This window comes from Vigna umbellata, chromosome 1, assembly GCF_029865625.1.
Source record: "Vigna umbellata cultivar VRB3 chromosome 1, Vumbellata_1.0, whole genome shotgun sequence".
Classification (NCBI taxonomy): Eukaryota; Viridiplantae; Streptophyta; class Magnoliopsida; order Fabales; family Fabaceae; genus Vigna; species Vigna umbellata.
The window spans coordinates 19,555,332-19,570,049 of NC_142165.1; the positions used below are offsets into that span (position 1 = coordinate 19,555,332).

Consider the following 14,718-nt stretch of genomic DNA (forward strand, 5'->3'; position numbering starts at 1 on the left):
GATTAATTGCTAGGGTTTTGGGGATACTCGGTTAAGAAGAAAAATTGATCAGCAAAGGTATGGATTTTGTGACGAAAAATGGGATTCTTTGTAGTAATGAACATGGTTTTACAGAAGTATAGATTTAACTGGAATTAAATCTTGATTTTGGTTAGGTTTTATCTGGTTATATACTCATCTCTCTTTTGTTTATTTTAAATTTTGGGATTGAACCCAGAAGTAGTTTTGCAGTTGAATTGAAAGTTATGAACTACAATCTTTCAAAAAGGTGATTTTTTTTCTGTGAGTGTTCTCTGTGCACATACTCATGGATGGATAGTTTATGCATTTTTAACACGCACAGTACTCTATACCATTCATATCTCTCTGGTATTATCAGTCCTTCAGAGTATTATATCGGTTATGTCAGAATCTGATTTTTGTGGAATGTTGATTTTTTTTGTAATGGTTGGAGTAATCAATTTAACTTTATAATTCATACTCCTTGACCTTCATGGAAGTAGTTAATTTCAATACCATGTGTTACTTTCTTTAGTTTTACTTCAGTTAATCCTATGCCATCGAACTTAATTCTACGTTTCTGTGGTGAAACGAACTAAAGTATATTGATTGTCCTATATATTAGATACTTTAGGGTTCTTAGTAATTTAAGGAGTACAGATTTTCATTCAAGTTCTATGCCAATTTCAGGTTGTAAAGGTCTTGTTGATGAAATGGAATACAGACGGTTGAAATCCTCCAGAAAAAAAATTTGATGGGAAATTAAAACAACCATATGTATTTCCTATATATTTAGGGTTGATAAAAAAAAGAAAAAAAAAAGAGCTATGGGAAAAAGGGTATGTCTAAATGATAAGTGTCTGCATGTTTAGTTTTTACCTAAAATATGCACAATCATGTAATTGTAATTAATACTCTGATCAAATATACAAGCATCAGTGCATGCTAAAATTGTACAAACTATGTATAGGGTTTGCTTTTATGTGTGTGTCTATGTGTATTAAGGGTACGTGAAAGAGCAATAGTTTTATTCCTTTTTTCTGCATTGATGTTTGTCTAAATACATTTAATTTCACTCACAAAAGTAAATTATCATTAACATAATTCCAAGTTAAAACAGAAGTATAAGTAATCTGGCCTTATTACATGCATAAACAAAAATTATAACATAAAATAGAGACATAATAAAAATGAAAGTAGTGGAAGATGTATCTATATCCTATTAATATTTGTTAATGAGAGTGACCTTCTGTATGTGATGAAGATCTCATCTAAAATAAACAATTTTATGAGCAATTAGCACCATTAATGTAAGTTATTCTTTGGATTTGAGCTGCCATTGCTTCCTTTTCTTTTAAGCATGAATTCTGACCTGAACAATAAACAGTAAGGCTACATGTACTTCTTCTTTTTGGTTAGTAGATTAATTAGATTATTAATAATAACTACATCTTACACACAATGTTGAGCATATATAGTGGAAGTAACTTTTAATACTATATATCAATTCATTATAATATGACATTAATGGCATAATATGGCCTTCAAATACTATAACTGATTTAGTTAAAAACACTTTATGATATGAAAACTAACAAATATTTAAATGATGAGTAAAAAATATTAAAATAAGCCAATTTAAATACTTTTAGATTCGCATTTGCTCTTAAGAAGCACAGAGAAAACTGACATGCTTATTTTCTTGTCCCTAACCAGAAGATTAAATATACATATCCTAATATTTAAACATAGAAATTTTCAATAGAACAGTACTGCTCCCCTTATTGTAATGTAAAGGTAGCCCTATGCAAATATATATATATATATATATATCCAAAGAATATGTGTGCATGCAGCCAGGAATAAACTGTTCATTTGAACATGATACTTTTTAGTCTTTTTATAACAAAAGAAATAATATATGCTTTAATTTAAATAAAAAGTGAATGTGCAAAAGTGATGAATTCAATGGGCAGTTGCTTGAGTGGTCCTTGTTTACATTCTGAAATTTCAGCCGTACGAAACGAGGTTTTCATACAGAAAATGATTACACAAATTGTTAGTACTTTAGCAAATATATTCTTATCATGGATGAACAATTGGTCACTTTTTGCTCTGATTTATTCTTTCTGATAAATAAATTTGAATCCGAACAAGTTCTACCTGAATTTATCAAGCACATTCTAACTTAAGCAACAATGGTTCCAAAGACATGATACTCTATTGAGGTAAAGATTTTTAATTGTTTACCAATGAAAAATCACTAACGCTAGTTATTATAAAAATGAACAATCTCATTGTACATAATCTATAACTGAATTAGAAAGAAAAAACTTTCACACTAAATTCAAAATAGAATGCTTAAAAAATCATTTGATCTTTCAGTTTGTGTTACATGTAGAATCAAGAAGCTCCAACTTAGAATTTAGAACTGTATCATGCTTATTGTCGCCAATTTTGCTAATGATTCCTCTTAAATGACTGAGATCTTTGCCTAATCTGTAATTAACAATGATCACTCACGAAAAGTAATCCTTTTGTAATTCCAAGAAAATGATGCAGGGTACATAACCATCATGCGTCCATGTCAATGCCTCCATGTGGGGAGCCCAACAAAAAAAAAAAAAAAAAATATATATATATATATATATATATATATATATATATATATATATATATATATATATATATATATATATATATAAATTAAGAAAAAGAAAACAGAATTCTCTGACAAAACTCCTCATCAAATAAAAAACTTGTACAATGAGCACAGACGGATTGTCAAGTAATCAACTTCTTACTTGTAATGAAGGGAAAAATCAAGAAACAAATTTGCACTCAAGCTACAATGCTAAACTCATTATCAGTCCTTGCAGAAGAGCAAGATGTTCAATGCTGTACTAGGAAGATCATCTTTTAAACCATTTTCAATAAACCAGTTGTCTATAATGCTATTTGACAAATTACTTGAAGTTTCAGCAGGCCACTTGTCAACTAATCTAAACCCAAAATGCGCTGCAGCAGAAAGCAAGGTAGGTTCGTCTACTCGGCGAAAGATGTGGCAAAGAATAAGTGCAGGAACATTACCATCTTCATGGCTTCCACCAGTGGCAATCAGTTCTTTGGCAGTCGCAAACAAAGGCAATATGGCTTCGGGAATGTATGTCACATCTGTGCCAATGATGACATCAAACCCTCTATTGCTCACTACTTCCTTTATGCTTTCTATGTGGTCTTTGTTTCCCCACTCCAATCTTTTTGTGGTTAGTTTAGTCAGCAACGATGGCTCAATGTTGGATGCAACATTTTTGGCCAGGAGATCAAGTGCAAAACCATCACCATCGGTTGCAACCACTAGATCAGCATCCCTTGCAGCAATCATTGAGCAGATACCTCCGCTGCCACACCCCAACTCTAACATCCTCTTTCCTGCAACAATGCTGGGATTTTCTGCAAGTACAGAAGCCATCAACCGAGCCGATTCCCACAGCATCAAACCCGTTGACTTGCAGGTATGTTGGTACTCTTTTGAAAGCAAACTAATCTTGAAATTCCAGCCTCTAAGGTTGATGTCAATGATCTAACAGGAAAAACTCAGGTGATGAAGAGTGGAAACACTGATATGTTGAAGAGATGTAGATCTCAATAAAAACATCAGTATAAAAAAATAAGCCAAAAAACCTTTTGTTGATATACAACTAATAAATCAAAATTGAGAATAATACTGAAGGAAATTTTAATAAAGAAGTCATAAAAAAATTGCTAAAAGGGTAAAGGAAAAGGCTTTCTCAAATGCCAACAGATATCCAATTTTGTACATCTGGAAGAACTAACTTCAGATGGGATACGTTTAGATACTAACAAAACGATTCCATGAAATCTGATTAATTTTTGTTAGAACTAAAGGACCAGTTAATGATTTAGCTACGGTGAGAACCTTACCTCGTACTCACTGGAAGGTAAGACTCCAAACATGTCAATTGCCACGCCTTCAGACAAATCAACTGCAGAGTCATTGAAACCACCATTTAAATTATTTTGCTTGATTTCCTTGTCGACATTATCACCATCAAGATTATTGGCCTCAGCTTTTTGGCTTGAAAACAACTTGGAACTATCTGATACACGAAATACAGCTTGGACCCATCGCCTAAAACAAAAAAACGATAAGGGAAAACAGAAGTACAGTCAATGTGTTTGAATGTGAAGGAAAACAAATGGAATCTCATATCTTTAAAAGTATCATATATGATAGAAAGCATTAGAAGTTCAAGAAAGCATCCGATATCATAGGCTACCTAATGTAAAAAACACAACTCTTGTAACACAATTAATACCATATAAAAATGACCAAAATGAACTTGCCATAAAATATATTACCGATTCATTATCAACTCCCTTGAGCGGTTCTCAACTTGTTTGCAGTATACATGAAGTTTGTCAACATCAAAACCATTTTCTTTGAATAAATTTGTCAAGAACTCATTTGAAAAATAGTAAGCACGCTGTACAGGAAACAAAGGGAATACTACTTTAGAAATGAAGAAAGTCGCTAAGTTACGAGTTAAGATGGATCAAGCTGAAACTTACAGTGCCGTCACCTCTAACATAAAAGTTATCACTGATCTTTTGATCCTTGGTAGAGAATCTTTCCTATAGAGCACAAAAATAGATACAGTAACTGTCAAATAATCAAATAAAAAGAAATCCATCAACCAAAATTTGATAGTCAACAGTTTTCCTTTCCAACACCAGAAATGCTAAAATTGAAATGGTAATTAGTTTGATGATTCACAATATTTTAGTTAAGGAATACTGGTCTAAGAGTTTCACATTAAATGAGGAAGATGTAGTATAGAATTGCCCCACCTTGTTATAAACATAGCTAAAACCAAAAACTAAAGAGCTTAATATTTAAATCATTTTAATATTGAAAGTTAAAACGATAATAAGAACTGTTCGGATTTTTATTTTCAGATCAGTATCTCTAGTATCACTATAAGTATCAACTTTGTGTAAAAATTTAGTAAAAATGGGTACTTTTTGACTGTTCAGGATGATCTGAATATTCTTGATTCTTTTTTCCCTACAGTTGTTCTAATTTGCCAATAAATTTGTGAGACCATTTCGTTGATTCCAATATTTTTATTTGCTGTATTCTTTATGAATAATTATCAGAAGAAAATAAACTAGATAATAATTGTGCGCTTTGCAATTTTCTGTGTTAAAAAAGTAAAGTGCAATAATAAATCCACCTGAGCAAGGTCCCCAGTAGCATAGTCTCGGAACAACACATATCCATCTGGCTACAATTGGAGAAAAGGTATGACTTTTATCACATGTAAACGAGTTATCTCCAGCAAGAATATATAATGAATTCTTTCATACCTTGATAACTTTTCTAATATTTTGTAAAACTAGAGGCATCTTCTCTGGGGACACTGCAGACAACATAAATATCTGCTTACCATGTCAGCTACATAAACAACTACTAATTGCCAATAATAAGAGTACAAAAAGTATATGAAATCAGGCAAGAAAATGAAAGCTTGCAACAAACAAAAGCAAATTTGATCACATAATCAGTTCGATCTATGTTAACTTAAAGATTTAAACTGCCATTCAGAATTTCAGATACCATTGTAACAATATCAACTGAAGATGGAAGAATCTCTTTGCACAGATCATCAGCTGTCAAATCAGAGACAAAAGCAATAACATGGGATTCCTTGTAGTCTTCGTGTGTCTGAAAAAAAGAAAACAAGATTGTTCTCACTAGATGTATCTAAACAAAAAGTACTACAATTCTTTATTTTTATAACAGAATAGATAAGCAATACAAACTCGTTCTTTTAAACCAAAATAAAGAGTGCCCTTTTCCCAAAGAAAGAATTAATAACTACGAAGGCTTAAAGTTAGCTGATTTGTAGAAGAAGACCACCACGTGGAACATTCTAAAGGGACAAAAGTTGCAAAATTCCACCAACATCCTAATGAATGACCTGTGTAAAAGAGGATGTTGCCGCAATTTATACCAATAATGTGGTATTAAACCGCAGATTATGATGATTCCTCGATGTTGGTCTATTTGGCAAAACATGATTTATATTAAGTTTGTTAGATATATTGCATTTTATGTTAATTAGAAAAACATAGACTTTTCATATTACTTGATATTGGTAGATATTGTTGATATTGTTTTTAACAATATCTTCTATTTACCATATTTATGTTTGGTTGTCATATATACTAGTATCATTCTTCATTATAAATAACCCGATGTGTGTTATAGACACAAGGAAAATTAACCCAATACCTAGTTTTTCTCTATATTCAACATGATATCTAGAGCTTAGGTTGTTTGGCATTTTTTTCATCACCTCTGCCATTGCTGCCACCGCCATCACCGAAGTGTCTGTTTAGACCAACGACCACACACTTTTGATCGCCATGGCCAGGCGACCTCCACGCCACAAGAATCGCCGCCATCGGAGTAGCCACGCTCCCTCACATGTCGTTCAAAGTCACACCACTGTCAGCTTTGCCGCCGTGTGTGGCGGCACATCACAACCCCTCTTCGGCATTGATCACCTACGCTGGCCTCTTTTTGGATCTGGCCTCATTGATCCAATTAGACTCCTTTGGTGTTTTAGGGTTTTCTCTCTCTTCTTCAATGGTGTCTTCTAGTATCTCTTCTGCCACCAGTGTGTATGACCCGTCAATCTTTACTAACTATATCAATGTGCACTTGCCCATTGACAAGTTAGATGACACTAATTATGCGACTTGGGCATCAGACATTAAACTTTGGCTTGAGAGTTAGGGGTATCTTAATCATCTTACTCAAAAAGTGACTCATATTGCTCCCGGTGACTTTTCCCGTTGGAAGAGAATTGATGCTCAATTATTTATGGTTCTTAAGAATACCATCCAATCTTCTTTAAAACAAATGTTTCGTGCCTACGGCACATGCTCTGAACTGGGAACAAGCCAAATTATTATACACCAATGATACTTAATGTCTTTATGTTGTTTGTCACGATCTTTTCAATGTTGTTGCTCCTTTAATCAGGACTCTATGGTTGATTATTTGGGTAAGATCCATGCTCTTTTTCATGAATTTAATGAGGTTTTACCTCCTACCTTTACTACTGCCCAAGACATAGAGCAATGGTCAAAATTCTACATGGTATTAGATTTACACAAACTTACTCATAAATATTCCCATGTCCATGATCATTTTGGGTTCCCCTATTATACTTGATTTTACTTCTACTTGTTTCATCCTTTTGCGTGTGCCAAATAAACCTATCAATGATACACTTGTTTCTGCCGATGATTCCTTTGCTTTGGCATCTCAACATGATGAGCGTAACTGCTCTCACAAGCCAGGAAAAAGGCGTCAGAAGTGTGATCATTGTGGCAAGCAAGGCCATAAGATTGACAAGTGTTATGCATTACATAGTCGTCTTTCTCACTCTGATGTTGTTGCTCAGACTTATTCTCCCTCACAATCATCTACTGTCTCCATCTGATACCGTTGATAAATCTGCTCTCTTCAATGAATTTCTTAAATGTTGTGAGGATCGTTAGCCCTCTAGTTCCACTACTTTTGTTGCACGCATAGGTACATAGTCATAGTTCCTTTCCTAGTAGTGTCTCACAACATGCTTCGTCCCCTTTTGTCTTAGTTCACCCTGACATTTGAGGTCCTAGTCATATTAAGTCTAATTTATGTTTCCAATATTTTGTTACTTTTATTGATGATTATTCCCGATGTACTTGGTTATTTTTAATGAAAAATCGTTCTGATTTATTTTATATATTTCAAACCTTTTATAATGAAATTAAAACTTAGTTTGGTATTTCTATTCAAACTTTGCAAAATGATAATGGTCATGAATATCTTTCAAATTCTTTTAAACAAGTTATGGTTTTTCATGGCATTCTCCATCAAACTTTATATGCTTATACACCACATGTGGTGGTTGAGCACAAAAATAGACATCTTATTTAAACAATTCGCACCCTTTTAATTCATTGTGGGGTTCCTCAACATTTTTGGGGTGATGTTATTCTTATTGCATGTTATCTTATTAATCGAATGCCATCTTCGGTGTTAGATAACAAAATTCCTCATTTTATTTTATTTCCTCATGAACCTCTTTATCCCTTGCTTCTAAAAGTTTTTGGGTCTACATGTTTTGTTCATAATTTTGGTCCTAGCCTTTATAACTTATCTCCTAGATCACACAAAATGCGTGTTTTTAGGATTTACTCAATCCCAAAAAGGATCCAAATGTTTTTCTCCTTCTCTTAACCGTTATTTTGTTTCTACATATGTTACCTTCGATGAGTTCTCTTTTTACTTTAAGGGTCCATCTTCTTCTGATGTGTCTCTGTTTACTATTGTTAATGTTTCTATTATCTGTGATCCTTTTGTTGTGCATAGTCCACTATTAGATTCTCCTCCTCCAGCACTCCTTTAGGTTTATAGTCAAAGGCATTGTTCCCAACAACCACCAAGTGACTCACTTCAAGTGCCAACTATTTTGTCTCCTCAGGCTCTTACAACTGAGTCTAACCTCTCAATTGTTCTCCCTAAAGGTATACGTTCTACTCGTAATCCTTCTCCAGAATATATTGCTTTGAGGTAACATAGATTATCTTCACCCTTTTATACCTGTCTTTCGTCTATTTATTCTGTGTCCATCTCTAAATCTATCAATAATGCTTTAGCCCATCCTACTTGGCATCGGGTCATGCTAGACAAACTATGTGCTCTTCATAATAGTGGAACTTGGGAGCTCGTCCCATTATCGTCTAGGAAATTTGTTGTTGGTTGCAAGTGGGTTTTTGCTATCAAAGTTGGTCCTGATGGTACTGTTGATTACCTCAAAGCTCGTCTTGTAGCCAAAAGCTACACAAATTTTTGGATTGGACTATGGAGATACGTTTGCTCCAGTGATAAACAAAGATGGCTTCTGTTCGTTTATTTATGGCCATGACGGCTCTTCAACAATTGTCTCTTTATCAACTGAATGTCAAAAATGCTTTATATGGAGCAACCTCTCGGATTTGTTACTCAGGTGAAGTCTTCTAGATTGGTATGTCATCTTCGCAAATCTTTATATTGCCTAAAACAGTCTCCTAAGGCCTGGTTTGGCAAATTTAGCAGCGTGATTCAACAATTTGGTATGGCTCGAAATTAGGCAGATCATTCAGTCTTACCGTCACTCAAGTGTTGGATGTGTCTATTTGATAATATATGTTAATGACATTGTTCATATAGGCAGTGACCACCATGACATCTTCCAGATGAAACAATACCTTTGTCATCATTTTCAAACCAAAGATCTTGGCAAACTTAGATATTTCTTGGATATTGAGGTAGCACAATCTAACGATGGTATGAATTCAAAACCTGTTGACACACCCATGGATCCTAATACCAAACTCCTACCAAATCAAGGGGAGTCTATTTCAGATCCTGAGCCATATAGAAGATTGGTTGGGAAATTAAATTACCTTACAATTACTTGCCCTGACATTTCCTTTATAGTCGGTGTAGTGAGTCAATTTCTCAATTCCCCATGTGAAGATCATTGGAATGGAGTCATCTGTATATTAAAGTACATTAAAGGATCTCCTGAAGAAGGTTTGTTATATGGTTCCAATAACCATACAAAAGTTGTTTGCTATTCAGGTATTGATTGGCCAGGATCTCCTTTTGATAGAAGAAAATCTACCTCAAGGCATTGTGTCTCCATTGGTGGTAACTTGATTTCTTGGAAGAGCAAGAAACAAAGTATTGTGGCAAGATCTAATTCAGAAGCATAATATAAAGTTATGGCCTCAACCACTTGTGAACTTGTTTGGCTTAAGCAATTGTTTAGAGAGTTACAATTTGGAGATGTTACTCAAATGACACTTATATGTGACAATCAGGTGGTTCTTCATGTCAGTTCTAATCTTGCCTTTCATGAAATAACTAAACACATCGAGATTGATTGTCATTTCATTCGAGAGAAGAATGTATGTAGAGACATCAAGACTGAGTTCATTAACTCAAATGATTAGTTAACAGATTTCACTATGTTTTTAAGGGGACCAATAATTGATTATATTTGAAACAAGCTTGGTACATATGATTTATATTCACCAACTTGAGGGGAGTGTTAGAACCTGATCAGAAATTTTCACACTGACAGATCTATTAAGTAATTCAAAAAGGGTAAAAAGAGAAGGGAGATCTCCATTATTGGACCACAAGTAAATCATACAAGTGAAGTTGATATCATATATAACCCAAAACCCTAAGGCATTATGTTATATTGCTCAAATTGTCATTTTTACGGCATACGAGACTTCTTACTAACACTTGCCCAGACTGAATAAAGATACACACAAGATAAAGACTGAATAAGGAAGCACACAACCAAGTCAATCACATACAAACACATAGAAATAGATGATGATTGGACATAGAGATTACAAAAAGGAGGTTTCTAACCTTAACCAACTCAACAGCTCGCGGTGAGAAATCACATGCATACACAAAAGCATCTGGATATGATGCTATCACAGGAAAGATAGTATTTCCAGCTCCACAGCCAACCTGTTTAGCACACACCATCACTTGTTAAGAAACTTACTAGACCAAGGACCTCATGGAGAGCATCATGGACAAAAAATGAACTGTGTCAATAAATAACCAGTACAAATTTCACAAGTGATAAGTAGAAGTGTAGAAAATAAATGCAGGAAGATTCTACCTGCACGATCACATTATGGTTCACGCCAAACTTTAAATCAGAATAACAATCACATTAATCCAATTATAACATTGTGGCATGCGTGTATGCTCAACATTATAATTCCTGAGTAATTTAAACATTAACAAAGGATAAACTAATAAACCACAGAAGCATAAAGAGTATGATCAGGAATATATACCTCCAAAATTACTTTCTTTCCTCCTCCCTGAAAATTAAAAATCACTTAAGCCATTATTGCAACACAATCCAAATTGCATAAATAAACAAAGATGGTATTTCCATTCACTCACAGAAAAGTACTCGCCCCATTCCTTATCCAAGTAGTGCCGATCTTTGAAAAACTGAAGAAAGGTATTATTACCAAAGTCAAATTACACAACAAAATTCCACGAAAATTAAACAATTAGAGTTAAGTTATCCAGTTACATCAAAAGACATCACCAACAAGAGGAAATCATGTATACTGGATACACCAAGTGAGCAACAAAATTTGCATGAACAGAGAACACAAACACGAGTACTAAGAAAAACTAACCCTGTCCTTGTGGCGCTTGTAGAAAACATCCCAATACCTCTTGGCCTCTCTTTCATACTTTTCTGCAAAGAAAAACCAAAAATTTAAACTTTATTTTTCATTTGGGTGGAGGAATTTCAAATGGATAGATAATTACCTCTCCAGAAAGGTGAGACCCCAGAATTTGTATTGGGATAAATTTGCAGCTTTTGGGTTTGGGGTGGTGACTTTTGCTCCCCTGAAGCCATTGCAATGCCTACTTTGTGAGGTTTGCTTATACACAAAGAAGCGTTAGAAGAACAAGTGAGATCAAACATCTGTTTTAATGAAACTGGATTTGCGCATACACTTCAAAACCTACCTATTTGCCTTTCTTCCAGCGTTTGGTAGCGGAAAATACACTTTCAGGCTTTGGGGATTTATACATTTAATTAGATAATCAATTCTTTTATTATTGAATTGAAATTTAAGACGTAAGAACCCCAGATGCCAAAGTGACAATTTTTTTATATAAAAAATATTTTTATTAAAAATTATCTGTGTGTTACTTGCAGTTGTAATATCTATATATATATATATATATATATATATATATATATATATATATATATATATATATATATATATATATATATATATATATATATATATATAGTAATATTTATAATAATGTATATTTTTAATTTGACTAAGATATTTTACATTTGTAATTATATTTTAAAATTAAAAAGAAAAAAAGTGTCTAAATGTTAAAAGTAGTACACATTTCAATTGTTTAATGTATTATAGAGGGTTAAATATGTTTTTAGTTCCTAAACTATCGAGCGAATTTGGTTTTAGTCTCTCTTTCAAAGTAAGATACATTTTAGTCATTTCCCTTAAGGAAACTTTTGATTTTAGTCCTCCAAAATTAACAGCGTTAAAAACAAGTTGATCTGGCTAACGTTTGGCCACGTGTGTTCACAGTTTTCCTTCCTAACTTTTGCCACGTGTGTGTGATTGACGCTTGTTTCCGCCGCGGGGAAGCCACCGGAGTTTCCCTTCCTTTTTCAATCTCTGCAACGCTCATCAGGAACGATAGAGGCACCATCACAATCCACTCCAACCAGATTCGTCAGGAGTGGCATATGAGGCCATTGGGGGTGTCGCCAATGTCAGCGTCTCCTTCTTCGATCTGCACCGACCGCCGCATCTCCTCCTCCTCGAACTTAATCCTCTTGTTCCTTTCCTCAATTTCCTTGGTTTCCAGAACTCCAATCTTCCTCTCCAAATCCCTAATCCTAACCCCACCCTCTGCCTTCACCTTTCTTAAAGACGTCAGTTCCTTCTCCAGAGACTCAACCAACGACTCTTCTCCCCTAAATTCTTCCTCAATTCAGAAGCATCCGCCCTCGCCTCCTCCGCCGCAGCCATCTCTGATATCAAATCGTGTTGTAGCCTCGCCACATTTATCTCCAGGTCCGCTGCCCTCGCCACGATAACCTCGGTTGCCTTCGCCGCGTCGCGCGACTGCGCCACCTCTCGTTGCATCTCCTCGATCTTCTCGCTATTCATCACGCCGTCTCTTCGCAAAATGCCGAGCTCCGCCGTCAGCTTCTTGATCTCCTCCTTCCTCGTGGAGTTCTCGTTCACCAATTCATGGCGTTCGCGTTGCAACACTTCGATCTTCGTTGTCGATTCCTCACTATACTGATCATCTACACCGCCGTTGGCAACATCGTCATCCGACATGACTGATTCTGCAAAACAAAGAAAAATAGCACGCGGTCAGTTCATCAACTAAGAAAGCAGTAATCAAAATCGTTCACCAATTCATCGCCAGGCCGAACGGCAGCTCCGATAAGTTCCCCTCCTTCCTCCGCCACCACGGCAGCTTCTGTCTCCGCCACCACGGCAGCTTCTGTCTCCGCCACTGACATCCTCTTTGTCGAGATCGACGATCATCCCAAACCTGTCCCTACTCCTCCCCAAAACACAGTCATTTTGCCCAACGCCCCTATTCCCAAAGATGTTGTCTTCGCCAATTACTTCTGCACCTATTTTGAATTTAATAAGTTTTGGAGGATCAGTTGATGCTCCAGCAATTTTGGATTTTGTTGATTTGGGTCATGATTTGATTTTTGCTGCTGATAAGGAAGGGAATCCAAAACGAAATTAAGAAGAAATTTTCTTAGTTTCTAGGTTTGATTTGGGGTTTTTTTGGGTTGCTGTGTTTTCTGATTTGAGGATCTGGGTTTTCTGGGATTTTTTGGGTTTTGAACTGCTGCGTTTTCTTGGAGGATGATGGCGGCCTCGCGATGATGAAGGGAGAGTGGTGGCGGAGAGATTGAACTCGTAATGGCACTGCTCGCGTTGGGTGGTGGTGTGATGAGGTTGCTCGCGTCTGGATGTTGATGGTGGAGGTGTATGATGGTGGCTAGGGTTTTTGCGACGGAGGCATGGTGGTTGGTCGGCGCGACATTGTGTTGGCAGTACGACATTGACGACGGGAAAGATTCACATGGCAGAAAAGCTGAGAAGATTGACTCAGTGTCAGAAAAAAAAAGAAGATGATATGTCACAACACCGTTAGCCACATCAGCTGGTTTTTAACGGTGTTAATTTTGGAGGACTAAAATCAAAGTTTCCTTAAGAAGGAGGACTAAAATGTACCTTACTTTGAAAGAAGGACAAAAACCAAAATCGCTTGATAATATAGGGACTAAAAACATATTTAACCCAATTATAAATCATTAAGAATATTTAGTAATTATTAACTGTTTCTTTATATAATTATTGTTATTAATATTGTTTTTTTATTGTTATTAATATTGTTTTTTCAATTATACAAAGGTATCAAATATACTTACTCACTAGTAAATTAAAATAGAAATATTGTAATACAAGATTCTAGAAAAATTTGTGACAGAGTGTTTTAAATATTGAGATTAAATTATTTTAATATAAAAAATTAAAAATATATAAATAGAATTTTAATTAATGAGTTTTATTATCTAAAAAAATACATTATTTCTTTAAAAATCTTTTTCTAAAAACTTTTTGCTTCTTTAAGTTTTCTAATTCTTTGTCCATCTGTCTGAATATTAGAGACCACGTAAATAATTCTTGATATGAGATTTTTAGGTCTATCCGATCAGTTTCTGCAAAAGATTAAGATGATTTTTGTTCTTTATCTCAATTTGTATGTTTTTTTGTGAATAACTGGTGATTTTACGAGTTTTTAAGTGTATACTTTTATGAATAGATTAACTCCTTCATAACTTTTATTTTATTTTGTCCCAAGTTTAGTGTGTTTTTATGTATTTTTATGTTTTAGTTGATATATGTTTGTTTTACCCCTAATAGTGTGAGATATGGAAATAGGTAGCATTTCTAGTGGATGAAAACAAATTGAAACTCAAAGAAGCATGATTGGACAAAAAA

The 14,718-nt window shown here is 34.7% G+C and overlaps 1 protein-coding gene and 1 pseudogene across 3 annotated transcripts; both read right to left on the reverse strand.

The window, feature by feature from the left end:
- Window positions 1-2,726: 2,726 nt before the first annotated feature.
- LOC124843381 (S-adenosyl-L-methionine-dependent methyltransferases superfamily protein) lies at window positions 2,727-11,731 on the reverse strand. Of its 3 annotated transcripts, XM_088099556.1 has the most exons (13): window positions 11,657-11,731; window positions 11,453-11,568; window positions 11,317-11,378; window positions 11,072-11,122; window positions 10,960-10,986; window positions 10,517-10,621; window positions 5,642-5,749; window positions 5,392-5,463; window positions 5,259-5,309; window positions 4,594-4,656; window positions 4,384-4,508; window positions 3,946-4,153; window positions 2,727-3,583 (listed from the first exon to the last, which is right to left on the reverse strand). In XM_088099556.1, exons 2-13 carry the CDS (start codon window positions 11,541-11,543, stop codon window positions 2,867-2,869), a joined length of 1,680 nt encoding a protein of 559 aa, XP_087955682.1. In that variant the 5' UTR covers window positions 11,544-11,568; window positions 11,657-11,731; the 3' UTR covers window positions 2,727-2,866. The 3 variants fall into 3 exon arrangements, with proteins under 3 accessions (XP_087955682.1, XP_087955676.1, XP_087955675.1); XM_088099550.1 differs by having other exon boundaries at window positions 4,605-4,656; window positions 5,259-5,305; window positions 11,453-11,698; XM_088099549.1 differs by having other exon boundaries at window positions 11,453-11,697.
- Window positions 11,732-12,409: 678 nt separating this feature from the next.
- Window positions 12,410-13,041, reverse strand: LOC124843379 (peroxisomal and mitochondrial division factor 2-like; annotated as a pseudogene).
- Window positions 13,042-14,718: the final 1,677 nt, after the last annotated feature.

Coding starts and splice junctions, on each gene's coding strand:
- LOC124843381 (XM_088099549.1), bottom strand. CDS start 11,612: ATGTTTGATCTCACTTGTTCTTCTAACGCTTCTTTGTGTATAAGCAAA. Junction 11,379..11,452: donor GGTCTCACCTTTCTGGAGAG/GTAATTATCTAT, acceptor TTTTCTTTGCAG/AAAAGTATGAAAGAGAGGCC. Junction 5,310..5,391: donor ATATTAGAAAAGTTATCAAG/GTATGAAAGAAT, acceptor CTCCAATTGTAG/CCAGATGGATATGTGTTGTT.